Source organism: Mizuhopecten yessoensis, unplaced genomic scaffold (genome assembly GCF_002113885.1).
Source record: "Mizuhopecten yessoensis strain PY_sf001 unplaced genomic scaffold, ASM211388v2 scaffold2447, whole genome shotgun sequence".
Classification (NCBI taxonomy): domain Eukaryota; kingdom Metazoa; phylum Mollusca; class Bivalvia; order Pectinida; family Pectinidae; genus Mizuhopecten; species Mizuhopecten yessoensis.
The window spans coordinates 331,358-353,817 of record NW_018404550.1 but is presented as its reverse complement, the minus strand read 5'-3'; the positions used below and the strand labels follow the sequence as shown (position 1 = coordinate 353,817).

General features: G+C 39.4%; 1 protein-coding gene across 1 annotated transcript in view; it reads left to right on the top strand.

Annotated features, from left to right (window-relative positions):
* The window catches only part of LOC110446025, a 39,643-nt gene that overhangs the window by 9,514 nt on the left and 7,669 nt on the right, over nt 1-22,460 (top strand). The window contains exon 3 of the mRNA XM_021490970.1: nt 10,042-10,156. Coding sequence (XP_021346645.1) covers nt 10,042-10,156 — 115 coding nt within the window. The remainder of the gene's footprint in view (nt 1-10,041; nt 10,157-22,460) is intronic.

Here is a 22,460-nt window from a genome sequence, read left to right as displayed (position 1 = left end):
TATATTTACATTCTGTATGCTTAGACCCATTGACAAAAATTACATTCATAAATGCATAACACAGGTGTTCATAGAATCTCAGCACGTGGGAACTGATAGTAACCTGATCACACTGCGTAGTAATACACTACAAAAACTACTCACTCGGAACGACCGACCTAGATGCTTAATTCTTACATCTTAAAATATTATTGAACTGTGCTTTGTGAAATATCCACGTATTCACGTGTCCTGTGCTACAAATAAACATTGAATATGGAACTACATTTTGTTGTGTTATTGTTGTTGACGGTTGCTAAGATCTCTCACGATAGTGTCACATTTCCCCGCGAAAAAACACTGTTCTCGCCACTGCGTTGCACCCGTGTATAAGCAGGAACAAACCCTGTTTATTTGTTTTATTCGTTGTTATATCGATCCACTGAAAGGATTCGTCAATGTAAATATAAGGAATGATATTTATTTTTTCAACATTTATGAGGTCATAACAACAATGGGTTTTTGGACATATTTTACATGAATCGCTAACGCGATTCATTCAATATGTCCATAAATAAACCCATTGTTGTTATGACCTCATAAATGTTGAAAAAATAAAAATCATTCCTTAAGTGAAAAATACTTTGAAAATAAACAAATAAAAAAAAAAGCACGGTCAAAAAATTATAAATATTTTTTTATGATACTTATATTGTCAAGAATAGGTGATAAGTTTTTTGCGTCTTAATGAAGACCTCTATCTCAAATAGTGGTGGTATCGGTAAGTTAAACGAATGTAGTATTTGCATTTTAAAGACAAAAGAGTTCTTCCTAATCATCAGTCCGTGTTAACAACTCCTGGTGACTCCGCTGTAAATCATTTACTCGATATAATGATATCGGTAAAGTATTAATAACCAAGAAAGACATTCACAATTCCATGGTGGCATATCATAATTTAAACATTATTGCGACATAATCATAGGTAATATCGACATATTTATAGGTAATATCGACATCTTCTCAGATCATGTCGACATCTTTTAAAAAAATATTTCAACATAGGTAACTCCTAAGTGGAAAGTAGATGGTAGCCATTTGCCGCCTCACTCTACTTCTATTATCAAATTTTCCGTTGACTGTGTTCTGTCTGACTCTAGCTGTACCTTGTTCCGAGACTAACTTCACTCTGGTGACAATCTACTCTTCTGCTGATGTCACAACACTTTACTGTCATCATAACACTAATACTGTCATCATAACACTACTACTGTCATCATAACACTACTACTGTCGTCATAACACTTCTACTGTCGTCATAACACTTCTACTGTCGTCATAACACTACTACTGTCGTCATAACGCTTCAATTATCGTCATTACACTTCAATTGTCGTCATAACACTACTTCTGTCGTCATAACACTTCTACCGTCATCAGATCACTACTACTGTCGTCATAACACTACTACTGTCATCATAACACTACTACTGACATCATAACACTACTACTGTCGTCATAACACTACAACTGTCATCATAACACTACTACTGTCGTCATAACACTACTACTGTCATCATAACACTACTACTGTCGTCATAACACTACAACTGTCATCAGAACACTACTACTGTCGTCATAACACTACTACTGTCGTCAGAACACTACTACTGTCGTCATAACACTACTACTGTCGTCATAACACTACAACTGTCGTCATAACACTTTTACTGTCGTCATAACACTTCTACTGTCGTCATAACACTTCTACATAGTCATAACACTTCAATTGTCCTCATAACACTTCCATTGTCGTCATGTCACTTCGATTGTCCTCATATCACTACTACTGTCATCATAACACTACTACTGTCATCATAACACTACTACTGTCGTCATAACACTACTACTGTCGTCCTAACACTTCAATTGTTGTCATAACACTATTACTGTCGTCATAACACTACTACTGTCATCATAACACTACAACTGTCATCATAACACTACTTCTGTCATTATAACACTAATACTGTCATCATAACACTACTACTGTCGTCATAACACTACTACTGTCGTCCTAACACTTCAATTGTTGTCATAACACTATTACTGTCGTCATAACACTACTACTGTCATCATAACACTACTACTGTCATCCACTTCTACATCGTCAAAACACTACTACTGTCGTCATAACACTTCAACTGTCATCATAACACTATTACTGTCGTCATAACACTTCTACTGTCGTTGACACAATTGTCCTTATGAGGTCCTCAACAAGTTTTCTTACTTTCCGAACTGATCCGTAAATCTGGAAATGAAGATGGCCACACTAACATTTTCGCCTTAAACAAGTATTCTCAAAAAATGTTGTACTTACCGACTAGGTAAAAATGTTTTACGTGATCCAAAAAAGTGTTCTTACTTTTCGTCCCGATCAAAAAATTCTATACAGTCGCCTTTGCCTCTGATTGGCTGAGGCACTTTTGACTTCTTCTCAGGAACGGCAGTCCTGGTTGGCTCCAAATTTTGTAAACATGGTCTTTATGAAGTCTCCAACATGTGTTCTTACTTTTCGCGCCGATTTGAAAATCCAGGATGGCAATTGTGGCATCCGATTTGCTGAGACATTTTCGATTTGAAGTCCTGTGAGCGTTAAAGCCCCTTGGGTCACTGTTTTCTATTATAAGGCCTGTTGCTTCAGTCCTAAACATTGGCATGATTAGAACGTGTAACAGACATGTTCAGGGAGGACTACTATGAGATGGTCAGACAAATGGGGAATTAGTTATAATCATTTTGAGACAAAAACGGATGAAGAAAACCCTGACACGGGAAATGAGGAACATAAAAATGAAATTAAAAGGAGTAAATGTCTGTGATGTATACAGAATGTAGAAAAAGTTTTCATACTGGTAATGTGTGAGTCAGGAATATAACTTGGAAACTGTAACGAGGTTGAGAAGATATGTTGGAAAATTATAAATGAATGGCACGTCGGCCTGAGATGATGTTTTTTGAATCATTTTCGAATCCCGAGTTGCTTATCAATCACAATTTAAAGACATGTCTTGATTTTATCTATTCTATTTCTCCTACAAACCAACGTCTAAGCAGATACCCAGGCCCCATTTCGTGTATCCGGGATACGAGAATCTGACCATTATTTCTGCACGTTGAATATGTGGTCATGTTGTGTCAGTACCCTCACTCGATAAACATGTGTGTCAAAGACATTTCATAAACTTCTCACATTTATCATACGGAGTAGGCTTTGGAAAAGCATTGCACCACGTGCACGCACATGATTATTTAGAGATTATTGTATTATATTTGTATCTATGTTTCACGTGATGCACAATAATCCTCGCGTTTTACCATTTCTGACGCTGTGTGTAGTTTTACCATTTCTGACGCTATGTGTAGTTTTACCATTTCTGACGCTGTGTGAAGTTTTAGTATTTCTGACGTTGTGTGTAGTTTTACCATTTCTGACGCTGTTTATAGTTTTAATATTTCTGACGCTGTGTGTAGTTTTACCATTTCTGACGCTATGTGTAGTTTTACCATTTCTGACGCTGTGTGAAGTTTTAGAATTTCTGACGTTGTGTGTAGTTTTACCGTTTCTGACGCTGTTTGTAGTTTAACCATTTCTGACGCTGTGTGTAGTTTTACCATTTCTGACGCTGTGTGTAGTTTTACCATTTCTGACGCTGTGTGAAGTTTTACCATTTCTGACGCTGTGTGTAGTTTTACCATTTCTGACGCTGTGTGTAGTTTTACTATTTCTGACGCCGTGTGTAGTTTTACTATTTCTGACGCGTGCGTGTAATTTTACTATTTCTGACGCTGTGTGTAGTTTTACTATTTCTGACGCTGTGTGTAGTTTTACCATTTCTGATTCTGTGTGTAGTTTTACCATATCTGACGCTGTGTGTAGTTTTACCATTTCTGACTCTGTGTGAAGTTTTGCTATTTCTGACGTTGTGTGTAGTTTTACTATTTCTGACGCTGTGTAGTTTTACTTTTTTCCTAGATTGACCTAGATGTATCTGGGAAAGATTATGTATGGCTCATAACTTGTTGATTTATCGTCAATATGATCAACCAAAAGAACCAAAGAAATTGCTCGTTGCCTAGTGCGACTGAGCTGGTGAAAATCAGCACCATTGAACAGCTTGTCTTGATGAAAGCCTCATTCTGAAATCCCCACAAACTTCATTTACAGTCGTCATTCGGTTTCTCAATTCGACAGACTATCAACAATAAACAACTACGTCATGCTTTATACAGGAAGTTCATTTTAATTATCTCGTCTACACACCAAATCAACACAATACTTGCAACACTATTTTAAGTAATATTCATGTTAAGATCAACAGGATTTTAATAGATTGAGTGGTCGAATATCAACGATTTTGTTTGTTCGTTGACACTGTTTTCATTTGAAATACAGGGGGGTCTGTATAATTGCTTGTTGGAAAATAATACGTGCATTCGCGAGGTATATCGTCCGATAATACATGGTTATTACCCAATGAAAAGAGTCGTTACATCGTAGACGTGGTAAAATGTCGAATAATACATCATTATTAACCAATGAAAAGACGTGGTAAAATGTCGAATCATACATCATTATTAACCATTGAAAAGTGTCATTCCGCCGCCGACATGGTCAAAATATGATTAGTAACATACATTACAACACATTAAGGCTATCGAAGAAACTCGTGAAACTTTATTTGATTAGACTTTATATTTGGAAATGAAATACAATGTAGATAAGATGTGACGGTTATGTGTTGCTATATAAATGACATACAATTCCGTAAACAGTTGAGTCCAACCTTTTTTAATTCTGTTTTTACAATTAAATTAAATAACTATGTTTTGTGGTATTGGTGAAGCATTCGATACTGGTTGACGTCGATTTATAATATCTGATTCAAAATTAGCAGACACTTCAAGAAGAATTATTATACAAACAGAAAAAGTGGGTAGTTATAATGAAGGAAGTATCAGCAATGACTTTCCTTTCTAAATCAGAAAAATATCTGTCATATACTAAAAATAGGAGGAAGTTATAGTCTGTGTCCAAATGTCTGTGTTTCATTTTTACCTTAAATGAAAGTAGCATGTTATCGGCGGGTAAGGATGAGTTACGCTCTCAATGAAACACATCGTCCCGATCGTGGTCATATCTTTCAATAGACTCTCTCCATTACATGATAGGACCTATTAGGTGTCTAATTGAGTCTCCTTTTATCTAGAAACATTCTGCTGTATTTACTTTTTGTTTGTAGTTTAATGTTACTGTTAACACGTTATAGTGACATTAGCTAAGATAGTGCCGCCAACTTTATGAACACTGGAACTTCTTGTTAGTCTGAAAGCACCTGTATCCAGCAATGTGTACCACTCTGTTTTATTCGTTTTACTCTCAGACAACCTTGAATATATGTAAATTAACTATAATAATTAGGAGAAGATTATCTGAAGCGTTTTTATGACATGGATCTTTGAATCCTTAGCGAATGATTACTCTTGTAACGAGACCTTCAACTTTGGGTCCTGTTCGAAGGACTGTTTTGGTAACGAGTCATAGAGACCCGGAATCTGCAGTGTTGCGACCTTTCGGTAGATATTTCGGGTCAGAAGCACTCTATAAAGTCGAGGGAGATAATGACTGCTCTAATCCAGGGTCTATACACACAAAATTAAATGTGGGTACCATCAGTCGAAAAATATAACTAAGTCCCACGACGGTACATTATCGGGGGAGGTTTTCGGTAGGCGTTGGTCTGTTGGAAAATATCACACGCACGCCCACGGTCTATAGTCCATTAATCCATGGTCATTAACCAATGAAAACTCTTGGTTACAACGTAAACTTGATATTATTGTTGTTAACGCCATTGGCAACTGTTAGTTATCTCTGATGATTATATATCGGGTTAGGACGTCAATGTGGTAACATCGTAATTACTGAATCCATTTACGTGTTTCAATAACTTCTATCAATGCGCTAATACCAATAAATGGGATCTAATGATGTTTCTGTTTTCAAATTAAATATAGTAGAGATGAATTTCATCAGTAGTTAAGGAGGTGTTTATTTGAGTCTAAAATTGATTTCAGATAAGTTTACAATAACATATTTTACAGAAAACCCGTGGGGTTACACATACAACAGCCAGCGGAGACGGACTAGATATGAAACAGGATCGAGGGTCGTTTCAAAAGCTAAAGAATATTTTATTTTCATGTTCTGGACGATGATATTTTTTGCATGTATCTCTATTTCACTTATTCGAATACGAGATATGACGTTTTTATATCTGGCGAATCTTACTGTATCCAGTTTTCAAGCTATTCAATACAAGGTACTGTATTTCACACTGTGATAATACAAGATCTTGTATTATCCCAGCAGCCAGAACTCCAGAAACTCCTCACTTGTTATCTACTGATCAAACAAACTAGTTGAAAGAAGAACGGACACCAAACATTTTAACGCCATTTTAAACTATTTTATAACTTGTGGTAATTTTTCCACCATCCTTGTTCAGTTGAAGTTTTCAGAAGGCAAATTCAACACAAATGCCGGGTGATGATACGTGACCTTTTTGTAGAAAATATTGCATGCATGTTAAGGAGATTGTAGGTATGTACCAAAAGCAATGCTACACATATGAGTTCATCTGACGTCTCAGATTGCACTCGTGTATTGCGCGAATGGGTATATTTCACTCAGGCTAAAACCCTCGTGAAATATAGTCATACGCACAATCAACTCATGCAAACTGTGACGTCAGATGAACAGTTGGGAGATAACCTTACGCTATTTTTAAGATTTGCGGCTGTATATCATGATAATGATGCTTTGTTGCAAAGCGACGCAACGACTTTTAGTACTGATGTAGCACTCTGAAGTCGAAATCAGATTCGAGCTATCGCGAGGAGGCAAACACACCGCCCCAAACACTCACGCATACATCACACACTCAGATGACGCTAACACAATAAACCAAACCAAATATACGTTAATACTATTTTGTCTCCAACTGGCATCTTACACACAGTAAAAATTAAAGTATCTTTTGATTGATGATAGGTATTGATTAGTTTGTGTCTGGAGATCATTAGAATTGATGCCAGTCTCGTTCTATGAACAAGAAAAATACACATCTGAAGTAAAACATTGATATTACAGCTATTTATCTTAGAAGGTTTATAATTGTAAAAGGCGTTATGTATTCGGAACATTGCTGAACAAATGCAGTCAAATTTTGTTTCTAGTTTTAAAATACAACGTAGTTTTCAGACTGGTACCACGCTTACATGAAGTCACTGCGCTGTCCTTATAAGCACGTGGCCGTTTATTGGCCTTCTTTTCCTGTCTCCTAAGGGGCATGTCCTTTCCTATTGACCACAACAGACCTGACATGTCGCTTCTAAAGATCTCATAAATTGGTATCCGTCCATTAGCGACATAGCATTAGTCAGGTCTTATCCTTAGTATACATGCAATACATGCGATCCAAGTTGATGCCCCTCTGACGTTCGCTATCACTGTATAGGTATCCGCATTAATATGGCCATTAGCCACTTAACAGTGCCCTTTGCGCTGGTACATCTGATCAGTCTAAAATGCATGCGACTTGTAAATAAACGACGCATGCTAATGTCCAATGATCCTCCATCAGACTGTACTCTAGTCTGACACGTGAATATCAGATGAAAAACATGTGATCATCTTAGGAGATTTATACTCGACTTTTAGCGACCAGATATATGGTAGGTTATGGAGATGACCATGGCAGATAGGCATGACCGTTAGTCGAGATAACAAATTCAATAGATTGTATTGTGTCGTTAGTAGCGATTGTGTATATTGTTAAATGGAGTCTATTTAGCTATTTCTAATGATTCCGTGTCCAAATGTCTTCCCGAACTTCACCATTTAATTTATAACTGATATGGTCATTCTGCCGGTGAAAGTCTGCCCAGATCACTTTTAGGTATACTTATAAGAAAGCCAAAGAAAGGTCAGAGGGTCAGAGGGTCAGGCTTTTATCTGGCATGGGCGTCAAAGAAGCTCCTAATTAGCCTGGTATAAGCCAGTCTGTTGTGACGCCAAGAAAAGACTTACCAGTATATAATATACTGATATCGCTTTCCATTATTTTCTAAATCACATTGACTCAAATATACTCAAAGAGATGACTATGATCAGTATCGTTCGATATTTGAAACAGGTGGTACCAAGCGATACAAGTCATTGATTTTGCTAATTTAGATAGAAATTGGGCTACTATCACAGTTCGTTTCTAACGATTTAAGGTATTTCTATGGAAAGTGTCGTTCTTATATTACATGTATTTACTTATAGACACGAAAGAAAACAAAACAAACGAGTACGGCTATAAAAGAATAGTAACATAAGAATATCATCAGTTAAAAGATGGTATATATCATTTAACATACAGACCACATTGACAGTCGTCACGGAGGACAAATATGCTGTACCATGCAGACCAGATACCGATAGTAGTCATAGGGGCAAATATCACTTAGCATACAGAACATAAAGACCACATTGAGAGTCGTCACGGAGGACAAATATGCTGTATAATACAGACGATGAGTGAGCAGGTGAACATATCTATCATTGTATTTATTGTGTTTCGTAACCGCCAAGGCGCTAAAGCAACTTAAAAGGCATAATTCAAAATGTCGTTTTCATTTTACAAGAATATTACGAACCTGGTGTTTCAAACATAGGATTTGTTTTCACACGTTTAAGATACAAAATCAAATAATTTGTAGTTTGTTAAAATAAATTATCGCACCAGCCAACAGCATAGCATTGTAATATTTCGGTTTTAGGTTGGTGCATAAAACTATATTTACAATTGAATGGCATTGCCACTATATAACCCTACCAATTCAGTTGGCATCCATAAAGGCTATGAATGCCATGGACCGATTGTCGACGTCATGATTATTATGACGGCATAATTGTTTCGTTGGATACTACTGACCCTCCCTGGGGGATGACTGTTCTATTAATTGAACAAGCATACACGATACATACACTATTTGAACTAAATGCTGAACAATAATAAGTGTAATCGATTTTTTATGAAATGAACAGATTCCCAAAATGGTAAATATAAGTATTGAATTGCTTTCAATTGTCATTCAAAGGCAAATCCAAAGCGCTTCATTGAATTTGCCTTTGCCTATGAATGCCAAATGAAAGCAGTTCAATACTTAAATGTTTACATTTGCGCTGCAACCAACTATATGAACATATCATTTGAGTATGAAAGCAAAATCTCGTGACGATACACGTGGTCTACTTTTGACGTCATAAAGTAATATTGTTCAAAGAGAGTCTTGTCGCTTTCTCTTCGAGTAACATTGAGAATGCTCCTGCGTCAAATGCTCAAATGACTACGGTTAATATTATGTGTGCCAACTTAATTTAAATAGGGCTGTTCGCCAACGTCGTTTAAAGGACGACGCATATACAAAATGCAGTAAATTAATTAATTATTTAAGAACAAATGAATAAAATTAAACAATTGTTCTATAGTAAATTGTTAATAAATGGACTGAACGGTGTTTTTTTAAATGTTCATGCCGGTATGAACGCAAATCGGTTTCATCAATATTTAACATGAAGCCCTAGCTTCATGCAATATGGATGTAACCGATTTGCGTTCATACCGGCATGAACATTTAAAAAACGCCGTTCATTCCCTATATAAGTGGACCTCATCGATATGCTCTATATATATACATAACCGTATAGTGTTGTGTAATGTAGTATGGTGATCACTGTTGGAATTTGAATGACAGTTACTTGGTGAGAAGAAGACCTGTTCTATGTAATACAAAGAACACTTCCTTAACCAGTCACAAAAATAATAAATTTTGGGTTTAGTTTGAGGTAAAACATCCCTTACATGATATACCTGTTAGTAGATACAGAAAAAGTATTGTCTCGCGGAATGCTTTGTTTCATTGCTCTGTGACCTTTGTATGTTTCAGCATGTACACTGTCATCGGTCCGGCGGGCTGTGCTCTCGGGGTCATAGTGCTCGTTGCCGCTGTCCTCTACTACTTCTGCTACGGGTTCTCGACCATCACCCAGCCACGACACTCCGTAAGTCAGCCCACAACAGCATGTCCTGATCTTTGCCATTTCTGTTACTTGTTGTAACTGACGTGCACAGATTTTTTATATCCAATTCTTCCCTGAAAATAAGATTTGAAAACGACCGCCCACCACCATCGCCAATTCTGCTATTTGTTAGCTGCCAGTACCATTTTCTTTCTCTAATAAGTACAAACAGTAAAAATATATAAAACAACAACTCCCACTGATCGGCCTGGGTCACAGTTGTTCGTTTATTAAATAAGGTCGGACCTATTTATCTGATGCTGCTTTCAGCCGAGCCTTGACAAAGCCTTGCAAGGCATGCGTAAACAATTGCAGGTCCGCCAGGATTTCTACCCGAAAATGTTACATTTTAAGGCGGACAAACCGTTTGTTCGCATAAACGAACAGGCCCCCGGATTGCGGTATACAGTCTAGCAGTTACAATCACGGACAAATGGACCCGGTCAATTACACAGGACGAGGTTTGTTTAGAAGGACGTTACATTCGACAAGGGCTCACGACCACATACTCCCCAATCGATACTTCTTACGTGTGTGTCGAGTAGAAAGATATTTTGTTGTGATCTGGATGTTTTCTCTGTTTTGATTGTTCTCCATATGTAAAGAGCATAACTACATAAGTAATCCCTCTGTTACCAAGGACGTCTGGGTCCCATTAGAAAGTAGCTCGTAGGATGTTCCTTCAGCCCGACCAAGCACGTATTGGACCAAGATTCGGGAGGATTCAATCACATATTTATTTATGCGGAATTCCACAGCATCTCTGTACGTGTGCGGGCCACTCCGGTTGAATTTTTAACACATACCTGCAATTACTACAAACGATTGCTTGGTTTAACTAGCACATGGCATTACAAATTTCCTCCAAATTATGTCGACTTAGAAAATATTAACACAACTGACTCCAAAGATTTTGGTTGTAATAACTTTACAACTTCATCAATTTCTGGCCACCGATGCAAGTAAAATAGATTAAAATCATCAAAATGTTTGGGTTGGCATTACGTCTGGAATTGGCCCGTTTGATTACTGATGTCATATTAAATACGATACAAGTCGGGTTGTGTAGGTTTTACTGCTCGGGAACAGTCGACAACACCGTCTTGTACTAAATGGATTAAGGCAGCTGGAGACGTTCCCGTATGTCTAAGGTACATATTAGCCGTTAAACTAAATCGTATCGGTTTGCATTTCGTTCTTTTTCAAAGCTGTTAACGGTATAAACGTATGCGGGGTATTCATCAATTGGAATAATGTCATTTACAAGCGTGTACTTGGTTTTGAGGTAGACTTGTATGGTTATACATAACTACTTGTCACAGCGTCTTATTACCTACGTTACATTGGTCATCTTGTGGTTACTGTGTAGCATGTCCGTTTGATACATAGGAGGGTATTTAATGGTTTCCTGGTGAGTAACATATATTTCACGAGTATGGCAGAATATCGATATTGTTCTCGAGTGCGAAGCACGTGTCCTCATTCCACAAAGAAGACCAGTCCCGCACGTCTCTCGTTTACATTTGCGGGGAGGTTTTGGGAAGAGAGTTGGTCTGTTGGAAAATATTAAATGACCGTGCATGGTATGTCGTCCAATAATAAATCGTTATTTACCATTGAAAAGTGTCCTTACATCACAAACATGGTTGAACACTTGTTATTTCACTGGTGAAAAATGTAATAAAAAATGTCATGTTTGTATTCATATCACATATGTGACAGAAAGTTATCATATTGGCGTTTCCTTGTGAAAGAATCTAAACACAATTGGCATTTACTGTTTCGTGTGACAGACATTCATCACATCTGTGTTGCTATGTGACACATGCTTCTAAGGTTTTTGTTCCCTAAGATTCTTGTCGTGTTGGTGTTATAATGTGGCAGACATTTATCAAATACGTGCAAATTGGAACAGTTTTTGAAAAGAGCAGGAAGAAGTATGGAGCACCGAAGGTTTACTTAAAGGTACAAAGAGTTTGGAAATTATTGAATTTCTGAAGTGATGTCAGCTGACGAATGTGTTTTAGCTGTAGGTAATCTCCCGCTGACCAAAATATCCATTTAATGACGTCACGTATCAGATCTAAATGACATCGTTATGCATAACCTCAGTCGATATGGTTTTGAACGCAAATGTTTGTTTTATTTCACTAAGCTCATTAACGTAATTCTTGAACTGGGGGTCACTCGGTGCACCTATGTGGGGTAGAGTTTTCTCTCATTTTTTACATATGTAAGATATACCTGTTCTACAGGGAACACTAACCTGAGATAATGTTTTCTCTCATTCTTGAGGCCATATTATGCCAGAGCTGTCCAAGGTAAGAAATAGATGTAAATGATTTCTGTTTGACACACCATTTCAAGTGTGTGACGTCACAATGTGACAAAGATGACGTGACGTCTCGAAATCAGTTAAAAATTCCGATTCTGCGGACACCTGTTTGTGGTCTCTGAGCTAATTATGGTGATTGGAACGAAAAAATGAAGGGGGCAGATCTTTCATGCCCAGGGGTGTCCTGTCGTCCATAGGGATTTTCCAATTGGTGCAAACTCTTGCAAGCGTCGGGTTTCACCCAATTTGAAAACGTCTTTGATGGAATTCCCCTATCATACACTCTTGGGCATAAAAGGGTCTTATAATACCACATAGTGCTGTTTTGACCCCCAGTACGAGAACAGTATATTTTTTTTAAAATTCTAAGTAGGGAGTGCATAAAATCAAATGTTTTTGAATATAATGATAAGTACTATAGCGACTGAAGTTCCAAAACGTTTCGTCATTTCAGCGTGGTACGTGACGTCAATAAATGACATTTTGGTCAACGGAAGAATATTTACCGCCATGAGACTGGTGACAACTGACATCGCCTAACGATGGCGAACTTGAAGATTTTGAAACCTTTTTAATTTCACTGTTTACCTTAGGTATATCATACTAATTCCTGCTTTTCAAAAAACGTTCTTGGATAATCTGTACGTTATCTAGAAAATCTATTACATGAACTCGTGCATTCGTAATTTCATTTTCGAGTTTTACCAAATTCCATGTAAGAAGGGGGAGAAAAGAGAGTCAATACTTATGTAAATGTATCGGGGCTAGTGAAATTCTATCCCCAGGTGCAAAGTTTGGGCTCAGTTTCTTGCCCAAATTTTCCAGTAGAATTTCTCTATACCCATACCTACATAAGACAGACTCTGTTGATTTTACACAAACGGTAATATACCTGTACAGTATGGGAGAAATATCCTGTATACCTAACCTATACATAAAAGATACGTCTTTACTTAACTAACGTACTCGCCACCTTCATCAAGTGTTGCAAGAAAGGTTGATAAACTGATGACGTCACCCTGGTTACACCGCATACATTGATGACGCAACGGTGACGTGTTGTTTTTTTTTTCAATAAAAACGCATTTAAGCTGTCTTATCTAGGTAGGTCAAGACCGATTTATCATTTCCCTGGCGAAAACGGGAATGCACTTGCAATGAATTGGAGAAAAAAAATCGTTTGTATCCAAGCAACATAAAGGAGATAGTCGATATGCTAGTGCAGCTTTGGTTGTATTCTTATTTCAGATTTACAATTGATGGTAACGTAAGGTAACATTTTATATATAGTTTGTAGTTGTATCTGGTGACAGTGGTGGATGTGTCCTCACGTTTATAGTGGTATCTGGTGACAGTGGTGGGAGTGTCCTAATGTTTGTAGTGGGACCTGGTGACGGTGGTGGGTGTCTCCTAATGTTTGTAGTGGTACATGGTGACGGTGGTGGATGTGTACTATCGTTTGTAGTGGTACCTGATGACGGTGGTGGATGTGTCCTCACGTTTATAGTGGTATCTGGTGACAGTGGTGGGTGTGGCCTAATGTTTGTAGTGGTACCGGGTGACGGTGGTGGATGTGTCTTAACGTTTGTAGTGGTACCTGGTGGCAGTGGTGGAATAGTACTAACGTTTGTAGTGGTACCTGGTGTCGGTGGTGGATGTGTCCTAACGGTTGTAGTGGTACCTGATGACAGTGGGGGGTGTGTCCTAACGTTTGTATTGGTACCTGGTGACAGTGGTGGAATAGTACTAACGTTTGTAGTGGTACCTGATGACAGTGGGGGGTGTGTCCTAACGTTTGTAATGGTACCTGGTGGGTGTGTCCTAACGTTGGTAGTGGTACCTGGTGAGGGTGGTAGCTGTGTTCTAACGCTTGTCGTGGTACCTGGTGAGGGTGGTAGATGTGTCCTAACGTTTGAAGTGGTACCTGGTGACAGTGGTTGGTGTGTCCTAACGTTTGTAGATGTGTCCTAACGTTTGAAGTGGTGCCTGGTGACGGTGGTGGATGTTTCCTAACGTTTGAAGTGGTACCTGGTGACGGGGGGGGATGTGTCCTAATGTTTGTAGTGGTGCCTGGTGACGCTGGTGGATGTGGCCTATCGTTTGTAATGGTACCTGGTGCCGGTGGTGGATATGTCCTAACGTTTGTTGTGGTACCTGGTGACGGTGGTTGATGTGTCCTAACGTTTGTAGTTGTATCGCTAGTGCAGCTTTGGTTGTATTCTTATTTCAGATATTTACAATTGATGGTAACGAAAGGTAACATTTTATATATAGTTTGTAGTTGTATCTGGTGACAGTGGTGGGTGGTTCCGAGCGTTTGTAGTGGTACATGGTGACGGTGGGGGGTGTGTCCTATCGTTTGTAGTGGTACCTTGTGACGGTGGTGGATGTGTCCTAACATTTGTAGTGGTACCTGGTGACAGTGGGGGGTGTGTCCTAACGTTTGTATTGGTACCTGGTGACGCTGGTGGATGTGACATATCGTTTGTAATGGTACCTGGTGGGGGGGGGGATGGGGCCTATCGTTTGTAATGGTACCTGGTGACAGTGGTGGGGGGGTCCTAACGTTTGTAGTGGTAACTGGTGACGGTTGTGGATGTTTCCTAACGTTTGAAGTGGTACCTGGTGACGCTGGTGGTTGTGACCTATCGTTTGTAATGGTACCTGGTGCCGGTGGTGGATATGTCCTAACGTTTATAGTGGTATCTGGTGACAGTGGTGGATGTGTCCTAACGATTGTAGTGGTACCTGGTGACGCTGGTGGATGTGTCCTAACGTTTATAGTGGTATCTGGTGACAGTGGTGGATGTGTCCTAACGTTAGTAGTGGTATCTGGTGACAGTGGTGGATGTGTCCTCACGTTTATAGTGGTATCTGGTGACAGTGGTGGGGGTGTCCTATCGTTTGGAATGGTACCTGGTGACAGTGGTGGGGGTGTCCTATCGTTTGTAGTGGGACCTGGTGACGGTGGTGGGTGAGTCCTAATGTTTGTAGTGGGACCTGGTGACGCTGGTGGATGTGACATATCGTTTGTAATGGTACCTGGTGCCGGTGGTGGATATGTCCTAACGTTTATAGTGGTATCTGGTGACAGTGGTGGATGTGTCCTAATGTTTGTAGTGGAACCTGGTGACGGTGGGGGATGAGTCCTAATGTTTGTAGTGGTACCTGGAGACGGTGGTGGATGTGACCTAACGTTTGTAGTTGTATCTGGTGACGCTGGTGGATGTGTCCTAACGTTAGTAGTGGTATCTGGTGACAGTGGTGGATGTGTCCTAATGTTTGTAGTGGAACCTGGTGACAGTGGTGGATGTGTCCTAATGTTTGTAGTGGTACCTGGAGACGGTGGTGGGTGTGTCCTAATGTTCGTAGTGGTACCTGGTGACGGTGATGGGTGTGTCCTAACGTTTGTAATGGTACCTGGTGGGGCGGGGTGGTGGATGTGTCCTATCGTTTGGAATGGTACCTGGTGACAGTGGTGGGGGTGTCCTAATGTTTGTAGTGGAACCTGGTGACGGTGGGGGATGTGTCCTAGTGTTTGTAGGGGTACCTGGTGACGCTGGTGGTTGTGACCTATCGTTTGTAATGGTACCTGGTGGGGGGGGGGATGGGGCCTATCGTTTGTAATGGTACCTGGTGCCGGTGGTGGATATGTCCTAACGTTTGTTGTGGTACCTGGTGACGGTGGTGGTTGTGTCCTAATGTTTGTAGTGGTATCTGGTGACAGTGGTGGATGTGTCCTAACGATTGTAGTGGTACCTGGTGACAGTGGGGGGTGTGTCCTAACGTTTGTAATGGTATCTGGTGACAGTGGTGGGTGTGACCTAACGTTTGTAGTGGTACCTGGTGACGCTGGTGGATGTGACCTATCGTTTGTAATGGTACCTGGTGGGGTGGTGGATGTGTCCTATCGTTTGTAATGGTACCTGGTGACGGTGGCGGATGTGTCCTAACGTTTGTAATGGTACCTGGTGAGAGTGGTGGGTGTGTCCTAACGTTTGTATTGGTACCTGGTGACGCTGGTGGTTGTGACCTATCGTTTGTAATGGTCCCTGGTGGGGTGGTGGATGTGTCCTAACGTTTGTAATGGTACCTGGTGACGGTGGCGGATATGTCCTAACGTTTGTAGTTGGTACCTGGTGACGCTGGTGGAGGTGACCTATCGTTTGTAATGGTTCCTGGTGGGGTGGTGGGTGTGTCCTATCGTTTGTAATGGGACCTGGTGACGGTGGTGGATATGTCCTAACGATTGTAGTGGTACCTGGTGACGGGGGTGGATATGTCCTAACGTTTGTAGTGGTACCTGGTGAGGGTGGTGGATGTGTCCTATTGTTTGTAGTGGTACCTGGTCAGGGTGGTGGATGTGTCCTATCGTTTGTAATGGTACCTGGTGACAGTGGTGGGTGTGTCCTAACGTTTGTAGTTGTATCTGGTGACAGTGGTGGGTGTGTCCTAACGTTTGTAGTGGTACCTGGTGACGGTGGTGGATGTGTCCTAACGTTTGTAGTGGTACCTGGTGACGGTGGTGGGAATTTGGTGAAATAATGGTTTTATATATGTTTATTTGTTGACGGTGTTTATGAGCACTGGTATCCTATTTTAATCATAAGGACGTATTACCATTTGCCTGTATGATACATTTTACATTTTAATTGGATATGGTGACCGTGTTTTATGTTATTACGTCTATGCATGTTGACGGTTAGTGTAATTAACAGTCGACAGAAATAGTTTTCCTGCTTTATTACAAATCTCTCGTTCTTCGACAGGGATTGATTGTAAAACTGACATTGACATCATGCTAGGCAGTTTAGGGCTGCAGAGTGTACGTTTACACTAATGATATTTACCATAACCCTTAGACAAGTGAAGGTGACATTGTTTACCATGCAGTCCGTATATCTTACCTTTGAAAAATGCAGCCATAATGGACAATACTTCCCCAGACGGGAAGTCCTTCTCTCCAGAGACGTTTTCAGAGCATTATTCACTGGATAGCGTATAGATGTATATTATGATAACTAGCCCTTTGTGAGTCGCCCTAGTGACTGGAATTTTGCGTAGCCCAAGTGACAGAAATTCGGTAGATTGTCGAACCTCATAATGGGATATCGTTATTTGTTACAATACAATAAATAACATACGATTAGTATCATCTCTTATTGTGGAATGTATATTTTATGCATTTAAAGAAAGTGTGTTATGATTGAGGTTTACTGTGATGGTATAACCTTCACTACGTTCTGTATGACAAGACTGAGGTATACTGTGATGTGATAACCTCCACTACGTTCTGTATGTCATGACTGAGGCATACAGTGATGTTATAACCTTCACTACGTTCTGTATGACAAGACTGAAGTGTACTGTGATGTTATAACCTCCACTACGTTCGGTATGTCATGACTGGGGTTTACTGTGATGTTATAACCTCCACTACGTTCTGTATGACACGACTGAGGTATACTGTGATGTTATAACCTCCACTACGTTCTGTATGACATGACGGAGGTTTACTATGATGGTATAACCTCCACTACGTTCTGTATGTCATGACTGAGGTATACTGTGATGTTATAACCTCCACTACGTTCTGTATGTCATGACTGAGGTATACTGTGATGTTATAACCTCCACTACGTTCTGTATGTCATGACTGAGGTATACTGTGATGTGATAACCTCCACTACGTTCTGTATGTCATGACTGAGGTATACTGTGATGTTATAACCTCCACTACGTTCTGTATGACATGACTGAGGTTTACTGTGATGTTATAACCTCCACTACGTTCTGTATGTCATGACTGAGGTATACTGTGATGTTATAACCTCCACTACGTTCTGTATGACATGACTGAGGTATACTGTGATGTTATAACCTCCACTACGTTCTGTATGACAATACTGAGGTATACTGTGATGTTATAACCTCCACTACGTTCTGTAAGACATGACGGAGGTTTACTGTGATGGTATAACCTCCACTACGTTCTGTATGTCATGACTGAGGTATACTGTGATGTTATAATCTTCACTACGTTCTGTATGATTTGACTGAGGTTTATTGTGATGTTATGACTTCCACTACGTTATGTATGTCATGACTGAGGTATACTGTGATGTTATAACCTCCAATACTTTCTGTATGACATGACTGAGGTATACTGTGATGTTATAACCTCCACTACGTTCTGTATGTCATGACTGAGGTATACTGTGATGTGATAACCTCCACTACGTTCTGTATGTCATGACTGAGGTATACTGTGATGTTATAACCTCCACTACGTTCTGTATGACATGACTGAGGTATACTGTGATGTTATAACCTCCACTACGTTCTGTATGTCATGACTGAGGTATACTGTGATGTGATAACCTCCACTACGTTCTGTATGTCATGACTGAGGTATACTGTCATGTGATAACCTCCACTACGTTCTGTATGTCATGACTGAGGTATACTGTGATGTGATAACCTCCACTACGTTCTGTATGTCATGACTGAGGTATACTGTGATGTTATAACCTCCACTACGTTCTGTATGACATGACTGAGGTATACTGTGATGTTATAACCTCCACTACGTTCTGTATGTCATGACTGAGGTATACTGTGATGTGATAACCTCCACTACGTTCTGTATGTCATGACTGAGGTATACAGTGATGTTATAACCTCCACTACGTTCTGTAAGACATGACTGAGGTTACTGTGATGTGATAACCTCCACTACGTTCTGTATGTCATGACTGAGGTATACTGTGATGTGATAACCTCCACTACGTTCTGTATGTCATGACTGAGGTATACTGTGATGTGATAACCTCCACTACGTTCTGTATGTCATGACTGAGGTATACTGTGATGTGATAACCTCCACTACGTTCTGTATGTCATGACTGAGGTATACTGTGATGTTATAACCTCCACTACGTTCTGTATGTCATGACTGAGGTATACTGTGATGTTATAACCTCCACTACGTTCTGTATGTCATGACTGAGGTATACTGTGATGTTATAACCTCCACTACGTTCTGTATGTCATGACTGAGGTATACTGTGATGTTATAACCTCCACTACGTTCTGTATGTCATGACTGAGGTATACTGTGATGTGATAACCTCCACTACGTTCTGTATGTCATGACTGAGGTATACAGTGATGTTATAACCTTCCCTACGTTATGTATGTCATGACTGGGGTATACTGTGATGTTATAACCTCCACTACGTTCTGTATGACATGACTGAGGTTTACTGTGATGTTATAACCTCCACTACGTTCTGTATGTCATGACTGAGGTATACTGTGATGTTATAACCTCCACTACGTTCTGTATGACATGACTGAGGTATACTGTGATGTTATAACCTCCACTACTTTCTGTATGACATGACTGAGGTAAACTGTGATGTTATAACCTCCACTACGTTCTGTATGACAATTCTGAGGTATACTGTGATGTGATAACCTCCACTACGTTCCGTATGACATGACTGAGGTAAAGGTACCTGGTGACGGTGGTGGATGTGTCCTAACGTTTGTAGTGGTACCTGGTGAGGGTGGTAGATGTGTCCTAACGTTTTAGTGTACGTTTACACTAAAACGTTAGGACACATCTACCACCCTCACCAGGTACCACTACAAACGTTAGGACATATCCACCACCGTCACCTCAGTCATGTCATACAAAAAGTAGTGGAGGTTATAACATCATAGTATACCTCAGTCATGACATAAAGAACGTAGTGGAGGTTATATCATCACAGTTTACCTCAGTCATGTCATCCAGAAAGTAGTGGAGGTTATACCATCATAGTATACCTCAGTCATGACATACAGAATGTAGTGGATGTTATAATATCACAGTAAACCTCCGTCATGACATACAGAACGTAGTGGAGGGTATAACATAACAGTATACCTCAGTCATGACATACATAACGTAGTGGGGGTTATCACGTCACAGTAAACCTCCGTCATGTCTTACAGAACGTAGGGGAGGTTATAACATCACAGGATATCGCAGTCATGTCATACAGAACGTAGTGGAGGGTATAACATAACAGTATACCTCAGTCATGATATACAGAACGTAGCCGAAGTTATAACATAACAATTAACCTCAGTCATATCATACAGAACGGAGTGAAGATTATAACATCAGAGTATACCTCCGTCATGTCTTACAGAACGTAGTGGGGGTTATAACATCACAGTATATCTCAGTCATGTCATACAGAAAGTAGTGGGGGTTATAACATCACAGTATACCTCCGTCATGTCTTACAGAACGTAGGGGAGGTTATAACATCACAGTATATCTCAGTCATGTCATACAGAACGTAGTGGAGGTTATAACATCACAGTAACCTCCACTATTTTCTGTTTGCCGGACCTGTTGTGTGATAAGTAGTTGTAACCCTGTAGAGGACGTTTATGAAGCTAAGATCAATATGTTATAGAGAACTTATTTACTGAACGAGCGAAATACCTCACATCTTTCTAACACTTCATAATGGATATTGTTGTTGGAGATTTATCGTCTACGATTCATGATGCATATAAATGGTGTACCATTAATGTATCCATAAAATTTGTTTTAATGTGAACGCTTTAGATTTGATGTAGTGCAAGGTTCCATGCTATCCGATAGCAATTTTTTATTTAGTTTAAACATATTTTATTTGAAAAAATTCAAATGGAATTTGACACAAGTTAAACAACTCAGAAACGTCCTCTTCCATAAACTATTATACAATGGTAACATACAAAATGGCAGCATTTCATATACAGTTGATATAAATATTATATATACATATTTATAAAACTTAACATTGATGTATACAGATGGAAATATGCATTTCCCTTATATCAGTACTAGGTCAAGGAATTTCACTTAAAATGGCATAGATATAGTATGAATGTCATACCTAACAATTAAAGTATGTACACGTATAACACATAGTGAATAGATACAACTGAATGTTGGAACCAGTTTCTGCATATAAACCGCATTTTTGTTACTTAACATGTCATTTGACTGATAATGATGATTTGTCTTTATTACATGATACTGAAGCATATTATGCAAAACGATTCGTGTTTTTGATGTATTCTTGTACAAACAACCGTATATTATCATTATCAGTCTTGTTCAGATTAATAGAACCGTTCAACAGTACATCTAGATCAATGACTATATCATATCTAGACAATTGTCTAAAAGGTATATCCCGACACTGGTTGTATACATTACACTGAAAAAAGTAATGAAAGTGGTTCTCTATTGAGAAAGAACAGTTACATGATGGTGATAAGACTAAATTACACTTGAAAAGATCTGCATTCAACGCGCTACAGACGTGACGGAGTCTAGTATGTATTATATCAAATTTTCTGTTACCTACAGACAGTTTAGTTACAGGTTTGTTTTTTTAGGTCACCTGAGCTTTGCTCAAGTGACCTATTCTAATCGCTGTCCGTCCGTCGTCGTCCGTCGTGCGTCGTGCGTAAACTTTTTACATTTTCAACTTCTTTTCAAGAACCAGTGGATGGATGTTTTTCAAACTTGGTCAGAATCATCCTTGGTAGATGAGGCTACAAAATTGTAAAATTGGGAATCCTACCCCAACCCCTGGGGCCAGGGCGGGCCCCAAAGGGAAAATTAACCAATATTTCAAAAAATCTTCTTCTTCAGACTCAGAGGTACTACACTCATTTTCTCTACATGGAAAGAAAGATCATCAGAGGCTTTACTTAAATTGTAAATTTCAAGACCCCCCAGCTATTCTTCTCCTTTGGGGTGGGGGAAAAGTTTACTATAGTTTATATAGGGAAATAACACTTTTGGGTATATTTTGACAACTTTCTGTAGGAAATTATTTTTACTTGGTGAGAATTATCCTTGGAGGAAGATGGTTTCAAATTGTAAAATTGAGA